The 14,246-nt window shown below is 38.5% G+C and overlaps 1 protein-coding gene across 1 annotated transcript in view; it reads right to left on the bottom strand.

Annotated features, from left to right (window-relative positions):
• The window catches only part of LOC142657415 (protein SSUH2 homolog), a 33,764-nt gene that overhangs the window by 19,055 nt on the left and 463 nt on the right, over window positions 1–14,246 (bottom strand). Inside the window, exons 2-7 of the mRNA XM_075832439.1 lie at window positions 13,466–13,520; window positions 13,191–13,323; window positions 12,607–12,667; window positions 12,224–12,348; window positions 11,702–11,764; window positions 11,538–11,620 (exon numbers count right to left, since the gene is read on the bottom strand). Of these exons, the coding sequence (XP_075688554.1) occupies window positions 11,538–11,620; window positions 11,702–11,764; window positions 12,224–12,348; window positions 12,607–12,667; window positions 13,191–13,323; window positions 13,466–13,520 (520 nt within the window). The remainder of the gene's footprint in view (window positions 1–11,537; window positions 11,621–11,701; window positions 11,765–12,223; window positions 12,349–12,606; window positions 12,668–13,190; window positions 13,324–13,465; window positions 13,521–14,246) is intronic.

Raw genomic sequence — 14,246 nt, 5'->3', positions numbered from 1 at the left:
TCACATGACTGGGCTGTAAATCTACAGGGTTTTACACTTTTTCGTAAAGACAGGACAAATAGGAAAGGTGGTGGTGTATGTCTGTATGTGAGAAGTGATATGAAGGCGGTGGTGTATGTCTGTATGTGAGAAGTGATATGAAGGCGAGTGTGAAAGAGACAATATTGGGTGAAGACTGTGAGGAGGTTGAAACCTTGTGGGTGGAACTAGAAAGGGAGGTAAACACTGAAAAAATTACTTTTGGTGTAATCTATAGACCCCCCAATATAACTGAGGAGATGGAAGTTCAGCTATATAAACAGATGGAGCGGGCTGCACAGGCGGGTACTGTAGTGATAATGGGAGATTTTAATTTCCGGGATATTAATTGGTGTCATGGTTCGGCTTCAACTGCAAAGGGGAGACATTTCCTCAACCTGTTGCAGGAAAATTTTATGGGCCAGTTTGTGGAAGACCCGACTAGAGGTGAAGCTCTGTTGGATCTGGTCATTTCTAATAATGCAGATCTTGTTGGGAATGTCAATGTTCGTGAAAACCTCGGTAACAGTGATCACAATATAGTTACATTTTACCTATACTGTAAAAAACAAACGCAGGCTGGGAGGGCAAAAACATTTAATTTTAAGAAAGCCAATTTCCCCAGGATGAGGGCTGCAATTCAGGATATGGACTGGGAAGAACTAATGTCAAATAATGGGACAAATGATAAATGGGAGATTTTCAAATCTACTTTGAGTTATTATAGTGCAAAATTTATTCCTACAGGTAATAAGTATAAACGACTCAAATTAAACCCCACATGGCTTACACCTTCTGTGAAAGGGGCAATACATGACAAAAAAAGGGCATTTAAAAAATACAAATCTGAGGGTACAGCTGTAGCCTTTGTAAAATATAAAGAGCTTAATAAAATCTGTAAAAATGTAATAAAATTAGCAAAAATACAAAATGAAAGGCAGGTGGCCAAGGATAGTAAAACAAATCCTAAAAAATTCTTCAAGCATATAAATGCAAAAAAGCCAAGGTCTGAACATGTAGGACCCCTAGATAATGGTAATGGGGAGTTGATCACAGGGGATCAAGAGAAGGCAGAGTTACTAAATGGGTTCTTTAGCTCTGTATATACAACTGAAGAAAGAGCAGCTGATGTAGCCGGTGCCGGTGCTGTTAATATATCAGTTGATATACTGAATTGGATGAATGTAGAGATGGTCCAAGCTAAATTAAATAAAATAAATGTGCACAAGGCTCCGGGACCAGATGGGTTACACCCTAGAATTCTTAAAGAGCTTAGTTCAGTTATTTCTGTCCCCCTTTTCATAATATTCAGAGAATCTCTAGTGACTGGTATAGTGCCAAGGGACTGGCGCAGGGCAAATGTGGTGCCTATTTTCAAAAAGGGCTCTAGGTCTTCCCCGGGTAATTATAGACCAGTAAGCTTAACATCCATCGTGGGGAAAATGTTTGAGGGGCTATTGAGGGACTATATACAGGATTATGTGACAATAAATAGCATTATAAGTGACAGCCAGCACGGTTTTACTAAGGACAGAAGTTGTCAAACTAACCTAATCTGTTTTTATGAAGAGGTAAGCAGAAGTCTAGACAGAGGGGCCGCTGTGGATTTAGTGTTTTTGGACTTTGCAAAGGCATTTGACACTGTCCCCCATAGACGCCTAATGGGTAAATTACGGACTATAGGTTTAGAAAATATAGTTTGTAATTGGATTGAGAATTGGCTCAAGGACCGTATCCAGAGAGTTGTGGTCAATGATTCCTACTCTGAATGGTCACCGGTTATAAGTGGTGACCCCAGGGTTCAGTGCTGGGACCCCTACTATTCAACTTATTTATTAATGATATAGAGGAAGGGATTAATAGCACTATTTCGATTTTTGCAGATGACACCAAGCTATGTAATATAGTTCAGACTATGGAAGATGTTCATGAATTACAGGCAGATTTAAACAAACTAAGTGTTTGGGCGTCCACTTGGCAAATGAAGTTTAATGTAGATAAATGTAAAGTTATGCATCTGGGTACCAACAACCTGCATGCATCATATGTCCTAGGGGGAGCTACACTGGCGGATTCACTTGTTGAGAAGGATCTGGGTGTTCTTGTAAATCATAAACTCAATAACAGCATGCAGTGTCAATCAGCTGCTTCAAAGGCCAGCAAAATATTGTAGTGTATCAAAAGAGGCATGGACTCGCGGGACAGGGATGTAATATTGCCACTTTACAAAGCATTAGTGAGGCCTCATCTAGAATATGCAGTCCAGTTCTGGGCTCCAGTTCATAGAAAGGATGCCCTGGAGTTGGAAAAAATACAAAGAAGAGCAACGAAGCTAATAAGGGGCGCGGAGAATTTAAGTTATGAGGAAAGATTGAAAGAATTAAACCTATTTAGCCTTGAAAAAAGACGACTAAGGGGGGACATGATTAACTTATATAAATATATTAATGGCACATACAAAAAATATGGTGATATCCTGTTCCTTGTAAAACCCCCTCAAAAAACAAGGGGGCACTCCCTCCGTCTGGAGAAAAAAAGGTTCAAGCTGCAGAGGCGACAAGGCTTCTTTACAGTAAGAACGGTGAATTTATGGAATAGCCACCGCAGGAGCCGTCACAGCAGGGACAGTAGATGGCTTTAAAAAAGGGTTAGATAATTTCCTAGAACAAAAAAATATTAGCTCCTATGTGTAGAAATTTTTCCTTCCCTTTTCCCTTCCCTTGGTTGGACTTGATGGACATGTGTCTTTTTTCAGCCGTACTAACTATGTAACTATGTAACTATGTAACTATGTCCTGAACGTGAAGCTATGAGGGTGTATATCCAAGAATGCCTGGCCAAGGGTTTCATTCGCCCGTCGACTTCTCCTGTAGGTGCTGGCTTCTTCTTCGTGGGGAAGAAGGATGGTGGTCTTAGGCCGTGCATTGATTATCGTAACCTGAATAAGGTCACCGTAAGGAACCAGTACCCACATCCTTTGATCCCGGATCTTTTTAATCAGGTTCAGGGAGCCCAATGGTTTTCTAAGTTCGATCTACGGGGGGCATATAACCTTATCCGCATCAAAGAGGGGGATGAGTGGAAAACTGCGTTCAACACACCCGAGGGTCATTTCGAATACCTGGTCATGCCCTTTGGGTTGTGTAATGCCCCTGCTGTCTTCCAGAATTTTATTAATGAAATCCTGAGAGATTACCTGGGTAATTTTCTTGTTGTGTACCTTGATGACATACTGGTGTTTTCCAAGGACTGGTCCTCCCACGTGGAGCATGTCAGGAAGGTGCTCCAGGTCCTTCGGGAGAATAATCTGTTTGCTAAGACTGAAAAATGTGTCTTTGGGGTACAGGAGATACCATTTTTAGGGCAAATCCTCACTCCTCATGAATTCCGCATGGACCCTGCCAAGGTTCAGGCTGTGGCGGAATGGGTCCAACCTGCCTCCCTGAAGGCGTTACAGTGTTTTTTAGGGTTCGCCAACTATTACAGGAGATTTATTGCCAACTTCTCGGTCGTCGCTAAGCCTCTTACGGACCTTACTCGCAAGGGTGCTGATGTCCTCCATTGGCCCCTTGAGGCCGTCCAGGCCTTTGAGACCCTCAAGAAGTGCTTTATCTCGGCCCCCGTGCTGATTCAGCCCAACCAAGAGGAGCAATTTATTGTGGAGGTTGACGCATCCGAGGTGGGAGTGGGGGCCGTCTTGTCCCAGGGTACCAGGTCCCTCACCCATCTCCGCCCCTGTGCTTACTTCTCTAGGAAGTTTTCGCCCACGGAGAGTAACTATGATATTGGCAACCGCGAACTTCTAGCCATTAAATGGGCTTTTGAAGAGTGGCGGCACTTCCTGGAGGGGGCCAGACACCAGGTAACGGTCCTTACGGATCACAAGAATCTGGTGTTCCTAGAATCGGCCCGGAGGCTTAATCCTAGACAAGCTCGGTGGGCACTATTCTTTACCATATTTAATTTCTTGGTTACCTATAGGGCTGGGTCCAAGAATATTAAGGCTGATGCTCTGTCACGTAGTTTCATGGCCAATCCTCCTTCTGAAAAGGATCCTGCTTGTATTTTACCCCCTGGTATAATCGTTTCTGCCACGGATTCTGATTTAGCTTCTGATATCGCGGCTGATCAGGGTGCAGCTCCCGGGAACGTCCCTGGGGACAAACTGTTTGTTCCCCTGCAATACCGGCTAAGGGTACTCAGGGAAAACCATGACTCCGCACTATCTGGTCATCCTGGCATCTTGGGCACCAAACACCTCATTACCAGAAACAATTGGTGGCCTGGGTTGCCTAAAGACGTTAGGGCTTACGTCGCCGCTTGTGAGGTTTGCGCTAGGTCCAAAACCCCTAGGTCCCGACCTGCGGGCCTACTACGTTCCTTGCCCATTCCCCAGAGACCTTGGACCCATATCTCCATGGATTTTATCACCGATTTGCCTCCATCTCAGGGCAAGTCGGTGGTGTGGGTGGTAGTAGACCGCTTCAGTAAGATGTGCCACTTTGTGCCCCTTAAGAAGCTACCTAACGCCAAGACGTTAGCTTCTTTGTTTGTTAAACACATTCTGCGTCTCCATGGGGCCCCAGTCAATATCGTTTCTGACAGAGGGGTACAATTTGTTTCCTTATTTTGGAGAGCTTTTTGTAAAAAGTTGGAGATTGATCTGTCCTTCTCCTCCGCCTTCCATCCCGAAACTAATGGCCAAACGGAAAGGACTAACCAATCCCTGGAACAATATTTAAGGTGTTTCATCTCTGACTGTCAATTCGATTGGGTCTCATTCCTTCCCCTTGCTGAATTTTCCCTGAATAACCGGGTCAGTAACTCGTCAGGGGTCTCCCCGTTTTTCTGTAATTTCGGGTTTAACCCAAGGTTCTCCTCCGTTTCCCCTGGTTGTTCCAATAATCCTGAGGTAGAGGATGTTCATCGGGAACTGTGCACTGTCTGGGCCCAGGTTCAGAAGAACCTAGAGGCGTCCCAGAGCGCACAAAAGATTCAGGCGGATAGTAGACGTTCTGCTAACCCCCGGTTTGTCGTCGGGGATTTGGTCTGGTTGTCGTCCAGGAACTTGCGCCTTAAGGTCCCGTCCAGGAAGTTTGCTCCCCGATTTATTGGACCTTATAAGATCATTGAAGTCCTCAACCCTGTATCCTTCCGTCTGGAGCTGCCCCCATCCTTTCTCATACATGACGTCTTCCATGCCTCCCTCCTTAAACGCTGCTCCCCGTCCTGGTCCCCCTCGAGGAAACCTCCTGTTCCCGTTCTCACCCCTGAGGGGGTGGAATTCGAGGTGGCCAAGATTATGGACAGTAGGATGGTCCAAGGCTCCCTCCAGTACCTGGTCCATTGGAGAGGATACGGGCCGGAGGAGAGGACTTGGGTACCTGCCCGTGATGTTCACGCTGGGGTATTGATCAGGAGGTTCCACCTTCTCTTCCCTACTAAACCGGGTCCTCTTAGTAAGGGTCCGGTGGCCCCTCATAAAAGGGGGAGTACTGTTAGGGATCTGCCAGGTACTACGTCTAGGTATACTCCTGGGATTAATCAATCCACACCTGAGGCCAGACCTGTTCGACAGACACCATCTCCCACCAACCAGGGTGGCAGGCTCAGGAGTGGGAGAGCCTATCGCGGCCTGGTCAGTCGGAGTTAGCTCCGCCCCCTGTCCTTTATTACCTGCCGTGTTCTCTTCCTCGGTGCTTGTAATTCTTCTGGATTCCTGGCCCCACTGCTGCTTGCTCCAGCCTGCTTCTGCCGTGCTTCTGCCTTGCTGCAGTTCCGCTTAACCTGCTTTGCTTTGCCCCTGGCTTGCTTCCTTCTCCGTGCTCACTTTGGTATACTCCACTTCATCCTGATCCTGACTACTCATTCACCGCTCCGTTTCCTCGCGGCGTTCCGTGGCTACTGCCCCTTCCCTTGCGTGTTCCCTGTTTGTTCTCCCGTGCACTTAGACAGCGTAGGGACCGTTGCCCAGTTGTACCCCGTCGCCTAGGGCAGGTCGTTGCAAGTAGGCAGGGACAGGGCGGTGGGTAGATTAGGGCTCACTTTCCCTTCACCTCCTTCCTGCCATTACAGCAGTATTATAGTAGTTATATTCTTGTATATAGGGGCAGTATTATAGTAGTTATATTCTTGTATATAGGGGCAGTATTATAGTAGTTATATTCTTGTATATAGGAGCAGTATTATAGTAGTTATATTTTTGGATATAGGGGGCAGTATTATAGTAGTTATATTCTTGTATATAGGAGCAGTATTATAGTAGTTATATTCTTGTATATAGGAGCAGTATTATAGTAGTTATATTCTTGTATATAGTGGCAGTATTATAGTAGCTATATTCTTGTATATAGGGGGCAGTATTATAGTAGTTATATTCTTGTATATAAGGGAAGTATTATAGTAGTTATATTCTTGTATATAGGGGCAGTAGTATAGTAGCTATATTCTTGTATATAGGAGGCAGTATTATAGTAGTTTGATTCTTGTATATAGGGAGCAGTATTATAGCAGTTATATTCTTGTATATAGGGAGCAGTATTATAGTAGTTATATTCTTGTATATAGGGGCAGTATTATGGTAGTTATATTCTTGTATATAGGGGCAGTATTATAGTAGTTATATTCTTGTATATAGGGGCAGTATTATAGTAGTTATATTCTTGTATATAGGGAGCAGTATTATAGTAGTTATATTCTTGTATATAGGGGCAGTATTATAGTAGTTATATTCTTGTATATAGGGGGCAGTATTATAGTAGATATATTCTTGTATATAGGGGGCAGTATTCCAGTAGTTACATTCTTGTATATAGGAGCAGTATTATAGTAGTTATATTCTTGTATATGGGGGGCAGTATTATTGTAGTTATATTCTTGTATATAGGGGGCAGTATTATTGTAGTTATATTCTTGTATATAGGGGGCAGTATTATAGTAGTTATATTCTTGTATATAGGGGGCAGTATTATAGTAGCTATATTCTTGTATATAGGGAGCAGTATTATAGTAGTTATATTCTTGTATATAGGAGCAGTATTATAGTAGCTATATTCTTGTATATAGGGGCAGTATTATAGTAGTTATATTCTTGTATATAGGGGCAGTATTATAGTAGTTATATTCTTGTATATAGGGGCAGTATTATAGTAGTTATATTCTTGTATATAGGGGCAGTATTATAGTAGTTATATTCTTGTATATAGGGGCAGTATTATAATAGTTATATTCTTGTATATAGGGAGCAGTATTATAATAGTTATATTCTTGTATATAGGAGCAGTATTATAGTAGTTATATTCTTGTATATAGGGGCAGTATTATAATAGTTATATTCTTGTATATAGGGGCAGTATTATAATAGTTATATTCTTGTATATAGGGGCAGTATTATAGTAGTTATATTCTTGTATATAGGGGCAGTATTATAGTAGTTATATTCTTGTATATAGGGAGCAGTATTATAGTAGTTATATTCTTGTATATAGGGGCAGTATTATAGTAGTTATATTCTTGTATATAGGGGGGAGTATTATAGTAGTTATATTCTTGTATATAGGGGGCAGTATTCCAGTAGTTACATTCTTGTATATAGGAGCAGTATTATAGTAGTTATATTCTTGTATATGGGGGGCAGTATTATAGTAGTTATATTCTTGTATATAGGGGGCAGTATTATTGTAGTTATATTCTTGTATATAGGAGCAGTATTATAGTAGTTATATTCTTGTATATAGGAGCAATATTATAGTAGTTATATTCTTGTATATAGGAGCAGTATTATAGTAGTTATATTCTTGTATATAGGGGCAGTATTATAATAGTTATATTCTTGTATATAGGGGCAGTATTATAATAGTTATATTCTTGTATATAGGGGCAGTATTATAATAGTTATATTCTTGTATATAGGGGCAGTATTATAATAGTTATATTCTTGTATATAGGGCAGTATTATAATAGTTATATTCTTGTATATAGGAGCAGTATTATAGTAGTTATATTCTTGTATATAGGGGCAGTATTATAATAGTTATATTCTTGTATATAGGGGGGAGTATTATAGTAGTTATATTCTTGTATATAGGGGGCAGTATTCCAGTAGTTACATTCCTGTATATAGGAGCAGTATTATAGTAGTTATATTCTTGTATATGGGGGGCAGTATTATAGTAGTTATATTCTTGTATATAGGGGGCAGTATTATTGTAGTTATATTCTTGTATATAGGAGCAGTATTATAGTAGTTATATTCTTGTATATAGGGGGCAGTATTATAGTAGTTATATTCTTGTATATAGGGGGCAGTATTATAGTAGCTATATTCTTGTATATAGGGAGCAGTCTTATAGTAGTTATATTCTTGTATATAGGAGCAGTATTATAGTAGCTATATTCTTGTATATAGGGGCAGTATTATAGTAGTTATATTCTTGTATATAGGGGCAGTATTATAGTAGTTATATTCTTGTATATAGGAGCAGTATTATAGTAGTTATATTCTTGTATATAGGGGCAGTATTATAGTAGTTATATTCTTGTATATAAGGGGCAGTATTATAGTAGTTACATTCTTGTATATAGCGGCAGTATTATAGTAGTTATATTCTTGTATATAGGGGCAGTATTATAGTAGTTATATTCTTGTATATAGGAGCAGTATTATAGTAGTTATATTCTTGTATATAGGGGCAGTATTATAGTAGTTATATTCTTGTATATAGGGGGCAGTATTATAGTAGTTATATTCTTGTATGTAGGAGCAGTATTATAGTAGTTATATTCTTGTATATAGGGGCAGTATTATAGTAGTTATATTCTTGTATATAGGGACAGTAGTATAGTAGTTATATTCTTGTATATAGGAGGCGGTATTATAGTAGTTATATTCTTGTATATAGGAGCAGTATTATAGTAGTTATATTCTTGTATATAGGGGGCAGTATTATAGTAGTTATATTCTTGTATATAGGGAGCAGTATTATAATAGTTATATTCTTGTATATAGGGGCAGTATTATAGTAGTTATATTCTTGTATATAGGGGCAGTATTATAATAGTTATATTCTTGTATATAGGGAGCAGTATTATAATAGTTATATTCTTGTATATAGGAGCAGTATTATAGTAGTTATATTCTTGTATATAGGGGCAGTATTATAATAGTTATATTCTTGTATATAGGGGCAGTATTATAATAGTTATATTCTTGTATATAGGGGCAGTATTATAATAGTTATATTCTTGTATATAGGGGCAGTATTATAATAGTTATATTCTTGTATATAGGGGCAGTATTATAATAGTTATATTCTTGTATATAGGAGCAGTATTATAGTAGTTATATTCTTGTATATATGGGCAGTATTATAATTGTTATATTCTTGTACATAGGGGGCAGTATTATAGTAGTTATATTCTTGTATATAGGGGTAGTATTATAGTAGTTATATTCTTGTATGTAGGAGCAGTATTATAGTAGTTATATTCTTGTATATAGGAGCAGTATTATAGTAGTTATATTTTTGTATATAGGAGCAGTATTATAGTAGTTATATTCTTGTATATAGGGGGCAGTATTATAGTAGTTATATTCTTGTATATAGTGGCAGTATTATAGTAGTTATATTCTTGTATATAGGGGCAGTATTATAGTAGTTATATTCTTGTATATAGGGGGCAGTATTATAGTAGCTATATTCTTGTATATAGGGGGCAGTATTATAGTAGCTATATTCTTGTATATAGGGGGTAGTATTATAGTAGTTATATTCTTGTATATAAAGGCAGTATTATAGTAGTTATATTCTTGTATATAGGGAGCAGTATTCTAGTAGTTATATTCTTGTATATAGGGACAGTATTATAGTAGTTATATTCTTGTATATAGGGAGCAGTATTATAGTAGTTATATTCTTGTATATAGGAGCAGTATTATAGTAGTTATATTCTTGTATATGGGGGGCAGTATTATTGTAGTTATATTCTTGTATATAGGGGGCAGTATTATAGTAGTTATATTCTTATATATAGGGAGCAGTATTATAGTAGTTATATTCTTGTATATAGGGAGCAGTATTCTAGTAGTTATATTCTTGTATATAGGGGCAGTATTATAGTAGTTATATTCTTGTATATAGGGAGCAGTATTATAGTAGTTATATTCTTGTATATAGGAGCAGTATTATAGTAGTTATATTCTTGTACATAGGGGGCAGTATTATAGTAGTTATATTCTTGTATATAGGGGGCAGTATTATAGTAGTTATATTCTTGTACATAGGGGGCAGTATTATAGTAGTTATATTCTTGTATATAGGAGCAGTATTATAGTAGTTATATTCTTGTATATAGGAGCAGTATTATAGTAGTTATATTCTTGTATATAGGGGGCAGTATTATAGTAGTTATATTCTTGTATATAAGGGCAGTATTATAGTAGTTATATTCTTGTATATAGGGGGCAGTATTATAGTAGTTATATTCTTGTATATAGGGGGCAGTATTATATTAGTTATATTCTTGTATATGGGGAGCAGTATTATAGTAGTTATATTCTTGTATATAGGAGGCAGTATTATAGTAGTTATATTCTTGTATATAGAAGCAGTATTATAGTAGTTATATTCTTGTACATAGGGGCAGTATTATAGTAGTTATATTCTTGTATATAGGAGCAGTATTATAGTAGTTATATTCTTGTACATAGGGGGCAGTATTATAGTAGTTATATTCTTGTATATAGGGGGCAGTATTATAGTAGTTATATTCTTGTACATAGGGGGCAGTATTATAGTAGTTATATTCTTGTATATAGGAGCAGTATTATAGTAGTTATATTCTTGTATATAGGAGCAGTATTATAGTAGTTATATTCTTGTATATAGGGGGCAGTATTATAGTAGTTATATTCTTGTATATAAGGGCAATATTATAGTAGTTATATTCTTGTATATAAGAGGCAGTATTATAGTATTTATATTCTTGTATATAGGGGGCAGTATTATAGTAGTTATATTCTTGTATATAGGGAGCAGTATTATAGTAGTTATATTCTTGTATATAGGAGCAGTATTATAGTAGTTATATTCTTGTATATTGGGGGCAGTATTATTGTACTTATATTCTTGTATATAGGGGGCAGTATTATAGTAGATATATTCTTGTATATAGGAGCAGTATTATAGTAGTTATATTCTTGTATATAGGAGCAGTATTATAGTAGTTATATTCTTGTATATAGGAGCAGTATTATAGTAGTTATATTCTTGTATATAGGGGCAGTATTATAGTAGTTATATTCTTGTATATAGGAGCAGTATTATAGTAGTTATATTCTTGTATATAGGGGGCAGTATTATAGTCGTTATATTCTTGTATATAGGGGCAGTATTCTATATTCTTGTATATAGGAGCAGTATTATTGTAGTTATATTCTGATACATAGGGGGCAGTATTATTTTCGTTACATTCTTATCTATACATTACATACAATACTCTGTTATTACTGAACTATGTACCTTCTTCTGCCGCTCCCTGAGCACGTCGGACATCTCTTGTTTCTGGATTTCTGGCGGTTGCTGCTGGAACAACGACATCTGAACTGTGGTGAAATTGGGAAAATATATAAGTCTAGAAAACTGAGAAAAAGAAAAAAAAAACTAGAAAAGAAACTTGTCCTTACCTGTCCTGATCCCCCACATCTTGTGCATTTACAGCGTCCACGGCCGACACATTTATGGCACGTCTACAACAATAAATCTCAAAATCACACATATTGATCAGTAGTAACCATAAGTTAAATAATTTAAGAAATTCTTAAAAGAAACCGATCATCAGGCACTACCTTCTCAGATTATTTTCAGTTGTCTGATCCCCTATTATTGCTGAATTAGGGCTTTAACAGCGCCTCTTAAATAGCCTCCAAAATGGACATTAGAAGGCAGTAAAATAGCTTAAGACATAAGCCCCTCCATCAGCGAAATCTAGAGGGACCTGAAGGGAAACAGATCCTGCCATGTGAGTGGCCCCTTTAATAGACACATAGGCAATAACCTTAATCCTCGACATGACATTATATGACTAATATAAGAGCTGCAGTCCTGAAGAGCTTACAATCTATAAAAATATTTGTATTTAGTGGGGTATCTAAAATGACGGAAATGCTGAACACACAACAGCCGTTCTTTATGGATTTTTGGTTTACCTTTATTTCTCCGGATCGAGGAACTGGAAACCTCTTTAAACCTTCATGAAACATTTTTGGTGTGTAGACCTCAATACCCCAAAGCAGCGGCGGAGGTTCTCGGTCTGGAGCGTCGATTCGCTGACCTACAGATTCCAAGACACTGAGATTTAGGATTAGTAATTTTGGGGGAAAAAAATGAATAACTGCTGTGCAAAATTCAACCACTAGGGGGCAGGGACGATCATCACAGATAAGAAATAGAATATTGGGTTTTTTTTAATAGTTTTTTGGAGTTTTTGATGCAATAAATCGAATAAGACCACGTGGATGCAACGCTCTGTGGATATTCTGTATACCTGTAATTTTTGGGACCAGCTGCTTTGTGTACGCTACATACTCACCAGTATAAGGTTTGCAGGTTTTCTCAATGTGTCTTGTTTCAGTGAAAGTGTCCAATCTGTACTGTAATAAAGACATAGCAACAAGATGTTCTACTTTATTTGAGGTCTGGAGGCTTCAGCCACATTCAGAGTTGCATTGTAGATTTCTGCCATTGCAACAGGTTTTATACTCCAGTTACATCCAAAGCTGCGTTCACAATTCTGCTGGAAACCTAACCACTTCTCTGAATATCAGGACCCCAGAGACTATTTCCTGCCTTGGCCTGACCCCATTTATTTTCCTCATGTGTACCCCCACCCATAATGTGCTGCCTCCTGCTGCATTGCATTGTAGGAGATATTATTTTGCCTTTATGAAACTACTCTGTCTCTCATAAATACTTCATCATTTGCATTACATCACTATAAACTATGCGCTGTACAGACAGTTAACCAGTAGGGGGCAGTAGGGAGGTTTGTATCTAGCAGAGTGAACTGGAAAGATTGTGAATGCAGCTCTGGGTGTGACTAGAGTATAAGACAGTACGTACCTCTAGATGGGGGCAAAATAATGTTTATATCTTAAAATGTATCCCAAAACTCACTCTGTATATAGGCATTTGTGTTAACCTCTCGATAGCCGGCTCTTCTGCTCTCGGTTTACAGCAGCAGTATGAGGAGGACACATATCTCCGCACGGCCTCCCTCGCCTCGGCCTCTGTAATGAGGGTGATGTTTCTAAAAGCATGGAGGGGCAGTTAACATTAGGGGTTCCTGTAGTGCAGGTTAGTGAAGCAGAGAAGTGCAGCAATGTAAGCAGTGAGGCTGGCACTGTTGTGGGGGAACTGCGGCCCATGTTCACAAACATTGTGCTTCTTACCTGTAATTCTGGGGGCCCCTGTTAGAGGCAAAACTGTCACTACCCATGGAGGTTCCTGTGTTGGGAGTAATCAAGAGAATATTTAAAGGTTAGGAGACATTTTATATCATTGTTACAAACTATCAGAACAGGAGAGAGATTTGTGTGGCTGATCTCATTAGCTCAAAGAGGATTGTCTAGACTGGATACAATTGTAACAAAATTGCAGCTGTGAGAAGTATAAAATCTGTACATGTCATCAGCCTCTGGATGTAAAGAACAATGCTTCTGTTCACTGACAGCAAGCAGAGATCATGAAACAAAGTTATAAAGTTGCAGATTGTTTCATTATAATATGCCACATGTGCTACACTATTGTAAACACTTTTTTTTATTCTTAGGTCCACAATTCTGCGCTGAATAATTCATTAATACTTCTGTATAGGGGGCTCTGGCTTTCTGATTTGGTAAAGTATTAAATTCTTGCTGCCTGCAGTCACCACTAGGGGGAGCTCTTTGTATATGGATTTATACAGCTAGTATAGAACCAAATAGGAGGGGGGTTTAATCTACTCCACTTCTCTGGTTAGAAAAAGTAGCATATTTTGATATATAACATATTTGCTCTTAAATTTATGACTTTTCACTCCTCCCACCACGTTTGTAAGTGGGTGGGGTTAGGCGGGAGAGCGGGGGGGGGGGGGGGCAAAGCCTGTCCAACAGATTTACTATAATTTATCTAGATTTCAATGTCAGTCTATAGGGCGGCCAAAGATGCGCAAAATTTTGCCCATTTTACTCC

Source organism: Rhinoderma darwinii, chromosome 7 (assembly GCF_050947455.1).
Source record: "Rhinoderma darwinii isolate aRhiDar2 chromosome 7, aRhiDar2.hap1, whole genome shotgun sequence".
Classification (NCBI taxonomy): Eukaryota; Metazoa; Chordata; class Amphibia; order Anura; family Rhinodermatidae; genus Rhinoderma; species Rhinoderma darwinii.
Note: the sequence above shows the minus strand (reverse complement) of the source record. Positions and strands in the feature narration are given on the sequence as shown.